This window comes from Ruditapes philippinarum, unplaced genomic scaffold (genome assembly GCF_026571515.1).
Source record: "Ruditapes philippinarum isolate M1 unplaced genomic scaffold, ASM2657151v2 ctg715_1_1_1_1, whole genome shotgun sequence".
In the NCBI taxonomy this organism is placed as follows: domain Eukaryota; kingdom Metazoa; phylum Mollusca; class Bivalvia; order Venerida; family Veneridae; genus Ruditapes; species Ruditapes philippinarum.
Window position 1 is genome coordinate 268,138 of NW_026863024.1, and position 18,749 is coordinate 286,886.

Here is an 18,749-nt window from a genome sequence, read left to right on the forward strand (position 1 = left end):
TAATTCATATTATCAGCTTGAATTTTAATCACATATGGCCATTTCCCAGCATTTTACTGGTGAAATACCTTTAGGCTCCCTCCTCATGCATTATTTCAGGGGCACAGCTGGGCAACTCAGTAGAACCAACAACCATTCATTAACTTTGTGCTTGATTGCTTCCTCATATGGCAGAATGCAAAATCTTTGGTGAGACTTGAACCAAAAGTTGTTCAGGTGCAAGTGCTTTTAAATGTCAGAGACCATTACCACTCAGCCAACAAGAACTCACAAACCGTGCCAAAATATTCATTTATCAGAACAATTAATAACACCTTTTAAACTAGAGATAGAAGTGTAAATATCTCACCTTTTTGTTTTTTATTTGAATATCATCTTCTAAATTTTCTTTCTCTTTTGTTGCTATAAATAATTTCTCCTCCAAGTCTCTGATTACAACTAAATGAAAAGAATATATATTTTTAAAAGCAGTAGTGAAAATTAAATGAAAATCTTGTAAACTTAATCAAAAGCGAACAAAATCCATCTTTGTTTTATTTAACACACAATAGACTTGCCCAGCATTGATTTTGGAACTGTCCAAAGTTATTTTATAAGATTTCAACATAGAGGACAAGAGTAAAGAGCAAATATGCCACTCCCACCCAATATAGAATTAAGAGCAGAACATTTTAAAGGTATACTTATATAAGTTATAATCTTTCAGTTAGAATTTAAAGAAAATTCTTGTGTTACCTTGAAACTGTGAATTATTATTAAGAGAGGACACTTACCAAGGGGATCTTTTCTTCCGGGCTGTTTCTTCTTACCCTAAAATATTATAAAAACAACATAATTTACAGTGAAAGAAACAAGGCATGTTTACCCTTAACCTGCTGAAATTGTAAAAATAGATTTGCCCAGCTTCTAGTGTATTCCAGTTTAGATCAGTCCATTCAAAGTGAAAGGATTTCAGTATCAAAATACAAAAATTGAGATACCAACAGTACATAGACAAGAACAACATAGATGCACAGGTTGGCTTGGTTTTGTACTGGTGGCACAGGCTTGTTTACCTTAAGTTCCAGCAGATTAACAGTTTACTAACACAAAATATCTTGTCAACTTAATCTTATATTTTAAACTATATTTCATACATTGTAAAATCCTACTTAATATTATCTAATAAATATGATCTGACATCAATATTTAAGCACCTTATCAAAAGAAAGAGTTAGCATGCATTTTTTTTATTCAGAAATGTTTAACAGCTTTGCAACAAAATTTCCAGTGTTTTTGAATTCAAGACTTTTTATTCCATTAGTTTGGGAATAACACCATAAATTTTTGCCATGAAATGGAAAAATGAGCAATATTTTCTAGAATCCTCATTTATCAAATTAATTTACTGGTTGATGTTGTCAACCTAAGAGTCCTTTTACAACACAAAATATCTAAATACAAATTTTCACCTCCAGATTAACATTGAGCATATGCAGACCTTTACCTAATTCCAATGTTCTATTTCTGTTTTTGATGCAAATTTTCTTCTAAAATGTACAATTTACCATTTATACTTGGGTTCTTTTTTAACTAACAAATAACCCTAAGAAAAATCTATCCAAATCAGCTTACCTTACACAAACATCCAACACAAGTGAGTAGAGCTAATACATTTGTAGAGATAAAGGAGACCAGCATTGTTAGTGTTGGTGACAAACCAAGAGGTTCTTGTTCTAACACTGTTTGTAGAGATGGTGGTAGCTGAAAAAAACAACAGAATTTTCCTTTCCTTTAAACATTGCAATACTATCTGTATTAAACTATATCTTGTTATTATTTATTATGTTTTTAAAGGTTGCAATAATATCTGTATTGAATTATATCAAGTGATTATTGTATTTTAAAGATTGCAATAATATCTGTATTGAATTAAATCAAGTGATTATTTTTTGTATTTGCAAAGAGTTTTCATAGCAAGATACTGTATTGTACAAGCGCTTTTAAAATTCTTTTGTTTCTTTGTTTTAAACCTTTTTTTATTTAATCAACATGCAACTTCTAAGCTGTTCATCACAGAGTTTTTGTAGCAAGATATTGTATTGTAAAAGTTATGAATACAAGATTTTTTATGTATTCGTCGTGTTCAATTAAGTTAGTCCTACCGGTCCTCAACAAGATTCTTAAATGTTCATACACTCTGTTTATTATTTATAATTAAATTTAGTAAGTTTATTTGAAAAATAAACTCATTCAACCATGATTAAAATATAATTTCTATATCAAGTTAAATAATATTAATTCTACATTCTATTAAGTCAAGATTATGTATATGCACGCATTGTCAAAATTTCACAGTGTTAAGTTAATCTATAGATGGAATGAAGACTTCTGAAATAAAGTTCAAAATAATCTATTCAAGGGACTAATTCAGGAAATTAGTTGAGCTAAAGTATTCTAACCTTCTCAAAAATTGTCAGATTGATAATTATAACATTTATAGATAATGTTTGAATAGATCATTTAGGAATTAGGAAGATTTATTAAACAGATCAGAGTTTTTTTCTCCTTTAATAAATTACGTTAGAGGTATTATCTGATATTTGCTTGTGTTAAGTTATACAACCTTGTCATAGCTTGTGCGTTTGATGATCCATGAAACTTGTATATTTAAGTTTGAAGTAACTTGATTAAGAACATATAGTGAAAGTGTAAAATTTAAATAGAATGCTTAGACTTCAGGCTATTTATCGATTTGCCATATTGCATCAGATATTTCTAACTAGAAGATCTTGTGTGCATACATCTCCAGATTTGCCAATCACCCATATTATATTTCATAGACTTGATTTTCTCTTACTTTTTGATGTATCAGATGTCCAGTATGTTTAAATTTGCCATGTTCTTCAGACTGTTCTGTTGCATGAATCAGAATTTTACATGAGATAACGTTGTGCATTGCTCCTCTGCCTCTATCCATATATAAGTATTAAATATTTTCAGTTACCTTTTGCGTGTACCAGTGGAGAATCTGCAGTTTCTGGTGATCAAATTGGCTGCAGACAGACAGAAGGTGTCTGACATAGGACAACGATGGAGGGTAACTTAAGCTCTGTTAAACTGGTCATGGATTCAATAATAACAATTTCTAATTTCCAATTAACCATTTATCTCGTTTCTTTCGTTTCAAACCTTTTTAAGTTTACATCTGGTTAACAATGCAACTTCAATATTCGTTTCATATCACATGTTAGCTATCTTACAATTTCATAAATTTCCAAAATGTCTTACATTAAATCATTTGGGAAAAAAACTCATTCAGACCATGATTAAAAATACTACCAATTACTAACCCCCATACCATGTGTAAACACCAAATATTAACTACAATGTACTCCACTTACCATATTAATCATAGACTTTAGATATGGTTCCAGCATCTTCATAAAATTGTCATCAGGTAGTCGAAGTTCTTCATCCAGATCTGGGTCCGGAACCTTTCTGGTATATAAATGATCAACACCACTGTACGGATCAAGCTGCTCAGGAAAGTCAGTAGTTGGAGCTGTAACAGTATCCTCTGTACTGCCTTCTCTAGACAAGTCTGTCCAGCCATCTTGACTGTTCATACCATCTTTATCAGGTATATTGTTATTCAGATCAGTTGTTTGTTTGATTCCTTCTTGTCCGAGGCCAAGCTGATTATTATTATCATCAGTTAGAGGTTTTGTTTCTTCCTTTCCGTCAATTACTTGGTTATTATTCTGATCAAGGCCTTGTTTAGTTTCAACTCCACCTTGATCTACTTGCTGACTTTCTGTATTAATTCCTTGATTTGGTAATTCTGTCTCTGTACTGGCTTCAGCAGAAGCTGACTCGGTCGAAAGTGGTTTTCTTGAAATGAATGCTTCAGTACTGTAGGCATTCTGATCCAGAGATGGTTGTACCATGTCTTGTACAATATCACTAGCTACAGTTTCGTTGTTGTCAACAGCTTGTGTTTGAGAATCAACTATTATACTTTCAATAGGCTGTGTTTGGATCTCTTCAACTTTTTGAGTGGCATATCCAAAAGATGTCCCAAGGACGCTTACATCTAGGGACTCTTGGCCTACTGGTTCCTCTTTTACTGTTTCTGTTGCATGTATATTTTCAGGTATCACTGTAGAAGTCTGCTCCTCTTGTTGATTATAAGGTATCTTGTTATCTCCATTGTCTACAGGCTGTTGTGTACCAGGTGGAAGCAAAGTTTGCTCAGTTTCCAATGGTGCATCAAAAAGTTTTGTTGGTTCTATTTTGTGTAAAGGTGTCTGTACCATATTGTCAACCACAGATGGGGTTGAGTATATTTGTTCTGTTGCTTGGTCATTGGCTGTTGTCATTTCATCTCCAAAGTAATCAGCATCGAATGTGGTACCATCTATCACAACACCACCACCTCTTGTATCATCTTTGACTGGTTCATTCCTATCAGCCTCTTCTATCAAAGTTTCTTGCACAGTCTGAGTCACTGAATCAACTGATATTTTTGTTTCACTTATTTCTGCTTCAGTATTAATCACTTGTGTAGTGCCTTCTCCTCTACCAAGGTTTTCATCAACAATTTCATCTGGACGAGCTGAAGGAAATTCTGTTTTTGATTCATCATAAGTAGGTGTGGCCAAAATTGACATCATTCCAGATGCAAGCTTTTCAAAATCTACCATTTTCTTATCATCTATTTCTTTTCGTAAATTTATAATGTCTTCAGAGTTACTATCCACCTGTGGTCTTTCTCCATCAAAATCTTTACTCTGTTCCATTTCATTAACATTGGGTTCAGGCACTTTGATCTCTTCCATTTGTTTTATATCAACTTTCTCTTTTTCATTTTCTAAATGGTCTTGAATAACATCTCCATGGCTATCAACAAACTTCAAATCATCTTTATCACCTTCCATATTTTCCAAATTGACATCTTTGACATCTTCTTTTACATCAGCCATTGCTTCTAAGGTCCTTTCGAAATTGTCCAGTATTTGTTCAGCATTTTTATCTGCCTCATTTTTTTCTATATTATCTTGTTCACTACTCTCAAACTTTACATTCTCTTCTGTACCTTTATCATCAGTTGGTATCCCATCAGCTGGTTTCTCACCTTCTGCAGTATCACCACTTTTATTATCTTCAACAGTGTTATCGACTGTTTGGGTACCAAGATCAACTAGAGGTTCATCAACATTTTTATTTTCTTCATTATCTACTTTCTTGGTTTCTACATTTTCTGCCTCTTTCTTTTGAAATGGACTTACAACAGCTGGAATAGAAAGAGAATAACATAAATGATAAGATCTTTGTTATTATAATTTATAAAATATACTACAACATATGTATTCATTTTACATTTCAAATCAAATATTTAATCAAACTATACTTGGTAAAGACAAAAATAGAGTAGGCAAGTAAAATACATTATCACATTCTCAAAATTACTCTAGTACAATATCTAAAGAAAAACTGAAATAACGAAAACATAAAATGCCTTTTGATTTCTTAATGATGTCAATAAATGCAATATTTTCTAAGTGTCTCTGAAACTGTTTCATATAATTTTCTTAGTGTCTCTGAAACTGTTTCATATAATTAAAATATCACCATTGTTAAAGAAAAAATTCAGTATCTGCTTTTTGCATGTATGTTATACATTAATTTTTTTCCTCCTGCCACTAGTGTTAAAACTGAATTCTGATTTCACTTTTATCTGTTTAAACTGGCTGATTCAAGCCATATTCATCAGCTATAGGCAGTTATTCTATAGATATTCTGTATAAATAATACATTTCTGTTACAAATAATAGTGTGATTAATATGTATACAATTATTAATATGCATACATTATTAACATGTGTGTATAAAATATAAAATACAAATGTAAAATCATGCATACTGTACATGCAAACAGTATATTTATTTGTTATCTTAAAGCAACTACATTTGCATTGGTTAAGCAAGTTTAATTACTTGTAAATACAGGTTTTTTGGAGATTTTTTTTCAATCTAAAAGGTAAAGTAACATATGTTGTATCTTATAAGCAGTAATGCACCAGCCAATTGCAACCCCAGCCCATTTAAACCAGTCAGAGCCAGGAAAGAGACAAGATTTTACAATCTGCATGACCACACACTATGGGTTAATGCAGTGGTTTCATTTTGGTGTCAAAATACAAATGTAGCAAGGACACATCTTAACAACAAAGCAGGGCATTAAGCAGATATTTTACTATCTCACTGTACCTGCTGCAGAGTCTTTACTGCAGTTTAAACCATCAGTCTCTGCCACACCAGTCACAGGGTATGGACTAAGAGTTTCAATTGGATAGTGTGTAACTATACTAGACATATTTTAAACAAGTAAAGATGGTCTATTCTAGGTGTACATAATATGACTTATATAAAATATTCATACTAATTCTATAATAGAATTGATCTATCTACAGAAACTGTACATCATCTAACTATGGAATGTAGCACAAATCTTCTTTTTTCTAAATCTTATGCAGCAATATAATATTATGTCTTTCTCAAATGGGGATAGAATATAAAAGCTTAAATTCAATTACAAATCTGGGTTTCATAAATCTGAAGCAAGCACACTAGATATCTCTCACGAATCAACCAGATATCTCTCACGAATCAACCAGATATCTCTCACGAATCAACCAGATATCTCTCACGAATCAACCAGACATCTCTCACGAATCAACCAGATATCTCTCACGAATCAACCAGATATCTCTCACGAATCAACCAGATATCTCTCACGAATCAACCAGATAGCTTTCACGCATTAACCAGATACCTCTCACGAATTGACAATAGTCTTCAGGGTCTTGTGGTCCGACCAAAAAATATCTTAAAAATCTTCCACCTATCTAACGAATCTGCTTTCTTGAGAGAGATTGATATAAAATATAACCAAGTTCTTTGTATTTGTTTAATCTTTTAGAATCCAATAGCTGAATGCCCTTTTTCTCAAATCATCATTACCAATACTTATACAATTAATTCATTACGCTGTTATAACAACAACTACGCTGTTATAAAGTAAGTATCCATGATTTATATACAGACACAGGTGGGTTTGTTGCTAGGAAAAGTTCACCTACATCTACATAAAGTCTGATTAATCAAAGTTCCTACAATCCTAAGAAAAAGAAGTGTACAAATAAAATATCTTATAAAATTTCACTTTGAACTTATCAACGATTTCACTAGTTTTATCAGTGGTGCAAGAATTAACAAAGACACTATGTAAGGAAACTGAAGATCAGAAAATGTTATGTTTACCTACCGTAAGTAAAATGTACATTAAAGCAGCACACCTCCAGATTATTGTTATGTTTTACAAATATAAATACTATGTTTTGAAATAATAAAGTAAGACCAAAATACACAAATCAGGTGAACTTTGCAAGCCTCAAGCACTTGAAAAGTAAAATATGAAATTTGCATGTAATTTGCCTATATCAGCACGTATTCTAAAGGATCAAAAACACATTTCTCAAGCAAAGTTTATGTCGTTCTCATTATTTATTTTTCCATTAAAATCATCTTGCCCAATTTGGTGGCATGTTGCTTTAAAAGAGAGTTTTCTATGCTACAGTAACTGCATTTCAGAGCATATATTGCCTGTTAATACTATATACAAAAGCTATATGATTATACTGAATGAAGGTCATAAAATTTGATGTAATTCATCAGAGTTCTTTTCTTTTTTTATTCTAAATGTAAAACAGTATACTAAATGTTTAACTCCTTTACCTGTTGAAAGAAAAAGTGATTTGCCTCTGCCACTAGTATAGAGTCAGGCCAACCGGCACTTACGGAATTTTGAGGTAGGTCCAAAGTGCAGGCTACCAGTCTCTATACTATGGTAGCTCAACTTCTGTATTTTTGATATTGAAATCCCTTTCATTTCTAAATGGACTATTCCAAATTCAAAGCAGGGCAAATCCCTTACACAAACTCAGCAGGTTCAGAGTTAAAGACTACAAATATTTCTCCTAGCATAGAAAGAACTCAAATCTAACAGTTTGAAAAAGGGTAATTGGTTAATTAATTAGTGATTAAAAGTGAGAACCAATCCAATAAGCGTTAGAGAAACCAATATATAAAAAGGTGAGAACACGCAGCACAACAGCTCTAGCCACACTGTGAAACAAACCTTCATCTATTATGTCTCCAGTGTCTTTGACAAGATCACTTTCTTCTCCAGTAACTGTTGCCTTCTTTTCAGTCCCAGTATCCTGTCCCATATCTATATCCTGCTCAATTCCAGTATTTATGATCTCATCAGTTGCCTTCTCTTCATTGTTTTCTGTTTTAAGGCTACCATCTTCATACTGTTCTGTTCCTATTGTCTTGTGATCGCTGTCTTCTTCAAAACCTTTAGTATCATTTTGTTTCAAGTCTGTTTTTGAGAGTTCTTCAGAGTTCTTTTCAATATGTGTTCCACTATTGTCAATTTCATCAGTACTTTTTCTACTGTCATGTATGCCCTCAATATTTTCTTCCTTACCATTATCATTTGTAGTGCTTTTATCTTTGTTTTCAATTTTATGAATACCAAGGTCAATGTTTTTTACATCTTGTTCATAAGAATCTTTTTTGTTATCAATACCCTCAGGATCTTCTTTAGTATCTGAAGATTTCAATCCTTGACTAGTATCTGCATCTTTTACTGTGTCTTGCACTTGTGTCTTGTTGTCAGAGACTATTTCATTAGCACCACTATCAATGAATTGTCCAGCAGCATTGATATTTTCTTTGTTGTCTGTTAGTTTATCATCATCTTTGGACTGAGTAAGTTCAGTCTTGTCTTTCAGATCTAGATCAGACTTAATTGTTAAACTGTCCTTATCTTCATTCTCATTTTCAGGCAGAACAGTCTCTTTACCTTCACTGTCAGCTACCTGCTTTTTGGATCCATCTGCTGTCTCCCCAAAAACAACACCATCGCCGTAATTAACTTCTAATTTCATTCCATCTTTACTAATATCTTTACTATTACCCTCTTGAGAATCTGGTAAGTCACCTATACCTTTATCAACAATGTGATTTGCTTCTATACTTAATGAGTCAGTTCCTAAAGATTCAGATAAAGGAACTGGAGTATCTGAGGCAACATGTTCAACAACATATTGATGGACATCATTTCCCTCTGGTATAGATGATTTCAATATATCTTTTAAATGCAAATTACCATTTTCTACACCATTTAATATATCATCTGGAGGTTGATTTTCATCCCTTTTTATTTCAGGTTCCAAAGATTCTTTTTCTTTTTGCTCTTTATCTTTACTATGATGGCCAGACACTGACAAATCAATGTTATTATCTTTTTCATCAAGGTCATCCTTATCTTTATCATTGAAAAGATAATCATCATCATCTTCTTCTTCTTCTTACACCATCATCATGGTCTTCATTTTCATCATCTTGGTCATTTTTACCATTGTTCTGAGCATCTTCAATATGTTTTGATCCATCTGCATCATTTTTTACATTCTCATCACTAGTTTCAGACACTTCTGTCAATTTATTACTTTCCGTATTATTACTGGTTTCGAAATTTTTTCTTAACACATCTTCCCTATCAATGTCCACATCTTTATTTTCTACAGTACCTGTACCATTTTTTTCCATATAGTTTTCATCTTCAATATCTTTAGTTTTATCTTTATCGACTATCATATCTTTACCTTTACTATCATCATTTAATTCAATATCTTTCTTTTCCAAACCCTTATCTTCCTTATCATAAATATTTTCATGCAAAGAACCATCGCCAGATTTCATACTCTCAGTTTCAGATTTTTCAATATGATCACCAGTGTTAATATCAGGGTTTGGGATATTTACAGCCTGTTCACTGTGTGTTAAATGATTAATATCTATACCCTCATTCACTTCTATCTTACCTTCAGATTTATCTGTAAAACCAGGAACATATAAGGATAAATAAATGACAAAGAAATAAAAAAACTAACAATGAACATTGCTAAGCAATCTACCTTCATTTTTGGTTATATAAACTAAAGAAAAATAAAGGACTCTTGTTTTTCCGCTTTAATTGGTTAAACATACTCTTCAAGAAGAATTGGAATAGAATTTCTGGCATGCTGAATTAATTTATATGCATTTGCACTTAAACAACTTATGTTGTATTATAATGCACATAATGTATTGCCTATGTACAAAATCTTAAAGCTTTGCAATTTAACCATGCAAAGCATAAAGGTGTAATAATTACAAAATTCTAAATGAAACAAAAATATCCTTCACCAAAATTACCAAAAAATAATGTTTTTTTTAATAAAATATAAACAATGCCATCAAGTGCCACATGCCTTTTTGTAGATGTATGATATTCAAAGGGTATATTTTTCCTTCCTGCTTAAAAAAATAAATACAGAGAGCTACCTCTTGGAATAAATTGGAGCACTGAAAATGAAGACTACAATATTATATTGGAATATTGTTTTTTTTTTATTCATAAACCCTTACATATAAATATTATAAAAATAAAAAAATAAAAAGGCTCACCTGACCAAATACTTCCAAACATGGATCCTCCTTCACCATCATCAATGTCTGTATTATCTTCTATCTCCGTTTCTCCTTCCTTCTTACCGTCTTTCTCTTCAACTGTTTGTTCTCTACTGAAGTCAATTTCTTCTCCTTTATCAACTGGTTCATCTGTCTGTTCTGGTCCCTTTTGCATTTCATCAATGTTTTCTTTCTTTTCACTATCCACTTCTTCTTGTTCTTTTATTTCACTTCCCTCAGCAGACAATGCTTCTTTAATGGCATCTAGATCAATGTCATCTTCAATATCAGTGGATGTGTCTACTGGGAGTTTGTCTATATCAATAAAGCCATCTTCATGCTTCTCTTCCACTGTCTTTTTAACTTCCTCATCTGGGACATGATCATCTAAATCATAAAATATATGACCTACAGAACTTATAAAAGTTTATGCTGATTTATGAAGAGTTTCAGGGCTTTGTTACCTGTTAGAACTAGGGCTGTTTACAGGTATCCTCTCCTTCTGGAAATGTTTTTTTTTAATCATTCAGTTCTCCCTTAGAGTTTAATTTACACTATGCTTTCACTTCCCCTTATGTACAAAAACTGTGTTATTTTCCCCAAAATTTAAGGGACGAACCTCTTCCCCATCTGTGGAAAAAACACGCTGATACATTTAAGTGAAACAAGCATGTAACACACACTGTGAAAGAACAAAAGCACTGCATGTTAACGATTTGAATACATCTTAATAAAACATTGACATCTGCTTGATATAAACCAGTGCAGCTTATAATCTGGTACTTTAAAAAAGTCAGCAAGGGGATGAATGCATTGCCAGAGAATTTGTTTTCATGGGTTAAGCACCAGTATGTAACATTATTTGTGTTAGTCCTATACCTAAGGACTTTCACCTACATGAATATTACATTTTCATTGACTTATCTATAACTGAAAAGTTGTTTTTTGTCACATTTTTTGTTTGATTCAGTGGTGGTGGTTGAAAAATAGTCTAGGACAAATTATAAAATTGTTATCTATCACAGAATTTAACTATTAAAACATAAAAATATGGACAATCATCCTATGAAGTTTGAATACTGTGGGCCAAATGGAACTTAAGTTATGCTCCGGAAACTGTTTTCAGTATTAAGGTAATAGTGACCTTGACCTTTGACCTTGTGACCCCAAAATCAATAGGGGTCTTCTACCCAATATGAACAATCATCCTATGAAGTTTGAATATTGTGGGTCAATGTGGCTACTCTACTGTTCTCTCTATTGTTCTTTTTAGCCACACAAAAGAATATAGCCACATAAAAGCATTACAGAATGAATGACATCAAAGAGAAAGAACAGTTACCCATTGTCCCTCTAGCCACATAATTACTGTCCTGTGAATGCAGACTGACAGACAGACAGACGCCAGGGGGTATAACATAATATGCCTTTTCAGGCATATAAAAAAGAACATCACTTTTTATGTCAGAATAGACTTCTATCACTCAGTATTTACCATCATCTTCAAGTTCAGTTTCATCTGTTTCTGTCTCATCTATTTCAGTGTCTTCATCATTAAGTTCAGTTTCATCTACCTCAGTCGGATCTTCCTTAACATCATTTGTTTCTTTTCCTTCATCCTATGAAAATAATTTTACACTTCATTAATTTCTTCTTAATATTCTTTAGAATAAGCATATTTTTAAAATTTATAAGCATGTTATTTTGAAGGCATGTTTAGTCTGTCTTTACTACACGCAAACTTCCATTTATCATATTTTTATAATAAATGCAGAGACTTACAATAGAAGTCTAAACTGTTCACATATAATATCTACAATATTGAGCTCAAAAAGGGAAAAAATTACAGTCTAAAGTCAACAGAAATGCACAATTTTAACATGAATTACAATATTACTCACCTTTTGCTCAGATGTTTCTTTCTCAGTCAATTGATCTGTATTAACAGCGGAACCAGTCTCAACATTATTTTGGGTCCCAGTCTCTGTATTAACTTGAGAACCAGATTCTAGATTAGCTTCGGAACCAGTCTCTGTACCCCGGTCTTCAGGTTCATCATCAGCAAGTTCAGTCTCATCTCCAATGTCAGTTTCATCCGCTGGTTCACCTATAACTTTGTTATCACTCTCTTTGGACTCCTGGTAAGATAGAAATGCATCTGTGTATCTATTTGTTTATGAAGGGTATAGAAATTAACACAAAAGTTATGAAACAGGAGTACTAAAATCAGAATATACTGAATCATGCCTTGGTTGTGTTATGCAATTCTCCAATTAATTTTTCACCTTTTAAAGGGCAAATTTTTTAATGTGTTATCTGTAAAATGGCTGTGTGTTACCCTCAAGGCTTGCATTGATATGTTAGCATAAGTCATTTGCAGCCCTGATTCATCTCTGTTATTTTGCATATTAAATTGTGACAAAAGCAGATAAAAAACACTCTATCCTGACCCCCCCCCCACTTCCCCAAATTATAGAAGATAACAGGATATACACTAGCATGCATCAATTTCTTTATGGATTGCATTGTTTGTCCTTATAAGACAAAAATATAATGATATGTGCTTTCTGACACACTGTCTTCAATAAAGATTTTTAAGTCCAAACAAATTTAGCATATACTGCAGGAAAACCTGTATACATGTGTATATTCATTTTTTATCAGTCTGACAAAAAATCCAAGATTTACCTCTTCTTTCTTTTCAATGACTGGTACAGAATGAGCTTGTTGTGGAGTGTTTTGTTGCCTGTTATCTTGTTTCACTGTACGAGGATTAGATGGTGCTTGTGTCCCTCGCATCCTTTCCTCCAATGGTACATGGTGCTAGTAATATGATGTTATGTTTACATTATTACTCAACCTTTTACAGTCAATCAAATATTGAATATTGGTAAATATTTTCTTGCATCACTACATAAACATTTATTAAGCACATTACAGTGTGTAGTGTTAATAAGAGGCTAACTTACATGTACATAAATGAATGATATGTATTTTTGTCACAAAATTGAGCATTTTTATCTCTCATTGAATCATTGGCCATTGAGGCAATTATCCAAAGTTATTGGTGACAGCAGAAAAGGATTTTTTTTTCAACACATTACCAACCTTAACTTTTCTGAGGGTTTCAAAGTACCATTTAACACCAAAGGTTACATACATGTATTGCTGGGTTTGTTTTTGTTTTTTTCAAATCATATAAATAAGTCAGTGAAAAAAATCTTTCAATTGTATATCTATGTACAGTGTTTGAATGCAACACAAACATTTTCACATACAAAAAGGGGAAACAATTCAGTAAAATTTTATTTCAGAATTGTTGTTCTTGCAAAACAACAGTCACCTGTAGTTAATAATGATCTCTGAAATATGTGTGCAGTTTCAAATAAACATTTCAACTAAGTGTTTGGCTGATATAGCAAGTAACCTTGTGCCACTATTCTTTAGGTAGCTGATAAAAAGCTGCATACCTCCAGAAGTCAAAATATTTCAAGAAAATCAAACTTAGAAAAAAATAAACTGAGCTTTTAAGAAAATTAAAAAAGTTTCAAGAGAAAAGTAATAATTTCCATGTTACACGTATGTGCGATTACTGATCAATTTTGCAGTATTTGTCACCATATTTCTACTGCGCTACTCACACAGTAAGGGCTACCTTTTCCATATCATATTTTGACCTCTTTTCGATGATTTACTTTGGCTATAAGTGTTGCTTGCAATGTGTGAATTATTTTCTTTTTTTACTTAACAAATATATACCTATTTTATCTCATTAAGCAGATGCTTGCAATATCTGTGAACAATTAAACAACTATATGTTTTTAGAAACCATGTTAATTCTATACTGACCTCTGTATCTATGACAAACTGAGGGTTTGGATTTTCAACTTTAAATTCTCTAACAAATGAACGAGGAAAATAACCTCGTCTGCCATTCAACTGAAACAAATGATTATACAATAATGTATACTAAATGTGGCATTTCAAACTTACTGTTACACACTTTTCTTACAAATATAACATTTACAAAACGTCATACTAAATACACTTATATAAATATATTCCTTTTTAAGAAATATTGAACATTTAAATAAGTGTGCATACAAAGAAAAATTCATAAGTATTGTTATATCATAAATTAACTATTATACAATATTAGATAAAATGAAAAAGGTTTTGTATTTTTTAATTGAAATTACAAATTAATGTCATATAAAATAAAAATATATTCCTTTTTAAGAAATATTGAACAAAAGTGTACATACAAAGAAAAAATCATTAACATTGTTATATCATAAATATACTTACATGTAATTATGAGATATTGTATTTTATTAATTTAAAGCAGCCATAATAACATGAAATTATAATTTTGTCTAATAGGCCAAATTTCAGCTTGGACAGTTGGCAAAGACTTGTCCTGCGATAATATGTTGTACATACCTGTCCTCCCCAGAGATCTTGTCTGCTGCCCGCAGATTTACTATAAATATCTATCAAATCCCCTCTCTCAAAAGGCAGGAATGCAGGATCAGTTGGTTTGTGTCTTGCTAAAGTTCTTGCTTTTGAAACAATGGCTGAAATGACATGAAAATATAAATGTGAAATAGCTATACAGAAAAAGAAAACAAATGTAAAGCCAGATTACAAAGACTGTCAAAAGAACTCATTGACAATTTACTTGCACATGAATATAAGCCAGTAAACAACTTTATTATATTTTTCAAAATCATTTACTTACATTATAAAATCATATAGGTCAGTCTTTTTGCATGATAATGACACAAAATATGGACTTTTTACATTTGACCTTTAAATGTGACCTTGACCTATGGGTAAGCAAATTGGTTATTGCACTTTGCTGAAAACCTCCTAATGGTGATTCATTTGTGCCAAGTTATTTCAAAAACTTTTCATTAGATTAAAAGTTATAGGGCGGCCCCAAAATGTGGACTTTTTATATTGGACTTTTAACAATGACCTCAACCTTTGTGGATGCGACTTGGTTGTTGTGCTCTGCACATCGTCTCATAATGGCGATCATTTGTGCCGAGTTATTATAGAACCATTTCATTTGTTAAAAGCTATGGCAGAGACATAAAATGTCATGGATGGACAGACTGACAGGCAGAGGCCATTTCTATAATCTTTTGCTGCTATGTGGTAGAGGATAAAAACTGATAGAAATTATTTAAATAGCATGTTAGCACTGTTTCTTGGTAAAAGTAACGTCTGAACTACACAAGGTTATAACATAAACAGTGTTGTCAGGACTAGTCAGTGTTCCCACTAGAATTTAAATTTGAGGGTACATGTTACCCCTAGGTCATATTTTTGGGGGTACACTACACAGAATATGTGCCTCTAATATTGGTTCATATTTTTTCTGAACTATTTTTACAGCAGCAGTCATGTAAGATTGTTGCTTTTTGGTGTTGCATGACACATTGTGATCGTCGCATTTCTCAAATTCTGGTGTCTAACTAATGCTGACCGCTGGAAATTATTAGTCCCAATTGTAAACGCCGATTTCAGACTTTTTTTAGTGTTTTTTTTCATATGTCTCGCATGTTAAACAAAACATTTCCCCGTTGACTTTGTCAAATCTAAGCCATGAAAATTCGGACAACCAGGAGTTCTGAAATCGTTTGCAATGTTTCTTTTTGGGGGGTTCATCACTATTTTCACTAGGGCCTGGTTCTTGATTTGCGCTAGAGGATTGAGTAAGGGTCAGCGATTTTTCGCTGGAATCGCTTTTATGGAACCATTCATTTAAATTGCGTCCATTTTCAATAACTTTTCCTGCGATTATTTAATATTTCAGACGGCTTATTTGTATTGCCCGGATGTAGACTTGTTACTTCTTTTAATATAGAGCGTCGTTAATAATTATAAACCAGTCCATGAGCTAAAAATAGCATAGCTGGGAACCCGAGTTATGACCTCAGTTATGACTGATCGGATTAAATTATGGTCTTGTAAGATTTATGAGTAGATTATTGATTTGTGCTGTGAATTTGCGGATAATTTTTTGGCAGTTTTACTTCAATTTTTATATGTGCATGCACGCACCTAGTTGTAATTTCATGTGTGATTTTTGTAAATTATACGTGATTCACGTACATTTGTGCGTGAATGGGAACACTGCTAGTCCAACTAAATTAGTCTTTTCAAAGAGATATCAAGATAATATTTGGACGGGCGATGTCTTTTTCCAATGGTTTGACAGTACAAATAAGACTGTCTGTTAAAAGTGTCAAACTGTTCATCCTTTACTAAGTAGGCAATGTAAGGGTCATGCCATAGTCCAAAATATTTTCATGTATAGATCTACTGCAAATTTGAACCCATTTTTTTTAACATCAGTCAAAACCACTTTTTTGACAAATAAAAAACTGTTAAATTGCAAATGCAAAGTCTTTCAAATAAGGACAAGGGGCCCTACTACTACTAGGTCAACCGTCAAGACGTTGTTTCTTCAACCAAGAAAAATTTAACACACTCGTTGCCTAGTAATGGTTACTTACAGGATTTGAGTGTGTCAATACTCTATCAGCTTATACATGTAAGTCTACATCTGCCTACACAATCACACTTCAATTATTTTTGTATAAATTAAACCATAAGCATCTTAGCATGTATCAACTTCTAGACAGTAAGAAACAAATTTAGTGTGAATATTTTCGTTTTCCATTATATTTCAACATTAAAACTGGTAAAAGTCCATCTCTGATGTGTCTACTTGACAAAAAAAAGATAATGAATGAACTAACGTATCGAGAAATGTATATTTTGAGGAAAATACAAGTCTTACTTTTGCTTAAAAATATGGGAACTTACTTTGGCAGTTTCTATCTCCGCAGAGACGCTTATCTGATATTTTATCTGCATTGGCTAATGTAAAAATATCTAAATTTAACAAAATGGCAAATGATAGGATAAGACGGCAAATCATAGACCCAAACATCATCAAGTTTATATGTACACGTCAGCTCAATTCATTTCTCGTCCTCCATTACTTCTGAGTAGTCTCCCTTGATATTCCCGGCGGTGTCCCGTAAGAAAATAATTATCGTGAACTTTACAACAAACCCGGTTTGTTTTGAAATATAAAAAGCAACATTTACTTTTATTTCCACGTTTTAGAAATTATGTTAACATGTTTCAAGATAACAAACTCACAGCATTTACTGCTTTCAACTTGAAACTAAATCTTCTTTTCATTGTATATTCTAAATACACTATTTCCCTGACCTTCAAATTTGGCTTGTAATGATCAATTTTGTAGATCTACAGCAGAGCTACTGTATATAATTCTTGATGACATTGCCATGACACTCAAAGCCATCCGGTTAGCTCAATAGGTAGAGCGTTTGACTGTGAATCAGGCATGTACAGAAGTAATCAGTTTCTTGCGAAAGTGAAGGCAACTAGTACTGGTAAACTGCTTGGGAGCCTGCCCAGAAACGATGCAGTGGCTGATCTGTGCTCTGGTTAATTCAATGTGGCTTACTGCCATGATCCGGAGTGAAAACTACCAACACCACCACCTATGCTCCTGACAGACAGTTTTTATCATTTTCTGCTTTTATTAATCATTATTATTTATTTCATTTATTACTTCTTATTTTCTTAGTTATTGCCCTTTAGCAGTGTTTATAAATAACTTACATTTAAGAAGAAAATGCTTATGTGAGAACTATACTGTTCACAAGGTGACCAATCCGATTCGCGGAGTTCTAGTTAATGCTGAAAAATCGACCCATTTTGACTAATAATTATCAGAAGATCAGCACTGACAGGGTCAGTAAATATGATACTATTTGCCGGTCTCTAGTAAATACCAGACAAAATAGACCGGGAGAAACCAGAAGCTACCGGACCGAAGAATAGTATATCCCCTATTCAATTCTTTTGACAAATTGAATTATTTTTTACGTTTGACAGATGAATGTTTTCTTTGTTTCAAAATTACACTGAATAGTAATTTCAATTACATTACTTATTTTGGGATTGAAAAGAAATTGTATGATACTATTCTGGCTAGGTTTCGGCATATATGGAAACATTGTATCAGATTTTAACAGTTCTGTATGAAATTTTATGCCAGCAGGGCCTTTTCTAAATAATTTCGAAAAGGCCACTGGCATAAATTAGGAAAAATTATTTGACATGTCAAATTT

At 32.5% G+C, this 18,749-nt stretch overlaps 1 protein-coding gene across 4 annotated transcripts in view; it reads right to left on the reverse strand.

Annotated features, from left to right (window-relative positions):
- LOC132720922 (transport and Golgi organization protein 1 homolog) overlaps positions 1 to 17,618 on the reverse strand; it is a 42,185-nt gene extending 24,567 nt beyond the window's left edge. For 3 of the 4 annotated variants that reach the window (XM_060705168.1, XM_060705166.1, XM_060705165.1), the window contains exons 1-11: positions 17,407 to 17,617; positions 15,010 to 15,143; positions 14,416 to 14,505; positions 13,255 to 13,389; positions 12,468 to 12,704; positions 12,062 to 12,185; positions 10,564 to 10,953; positions 3,384 to 5,275; positions 1,615 to 1,743; positions 774 to 810; positions 350 to 438 (exon numbers count right to left, since the gene is read on the reverse strand). In XM_060705168.1, coding sequence (XP_060561151.1) covers positions 350 to 438; positions 774 to 810; positions 1,615 to 1,743; positions 3,384 to 5,275; positions 10,564 to 10,953; positions 12,062 to 12,185; positions 12,468 to 12,704; positions 13,255 to 13,389; positions 14,416 to 14,505; positions 15,010 to 15,143; positions 17,407 to 17,536 — 3,387 coding nt within the window. In that variant the 5' untranslated portion in view covers positions 17,537 to 17,617. Of the gene's footprint in view, positions 1 to 349; positions 439 to 773; positions 811 to 1,614; positions 1,744 to 3,383; positions 5,276 to 10,563; positions 10,954 to 12,061; positions 12,186 to 12,467; positions 12,705 to 13,254; positions 13,390 to 14,415; positions 14,506 to 15,009; positions 15,144 to 17,406 lie in introns of all 4 variants that reach the window. The other variant, XM_060705167.1, reaches the window with a different exon arrangement.
- Between the last annotated feature and the right edge of the window lie 1,131 nt (positions 17,619 to 18,749).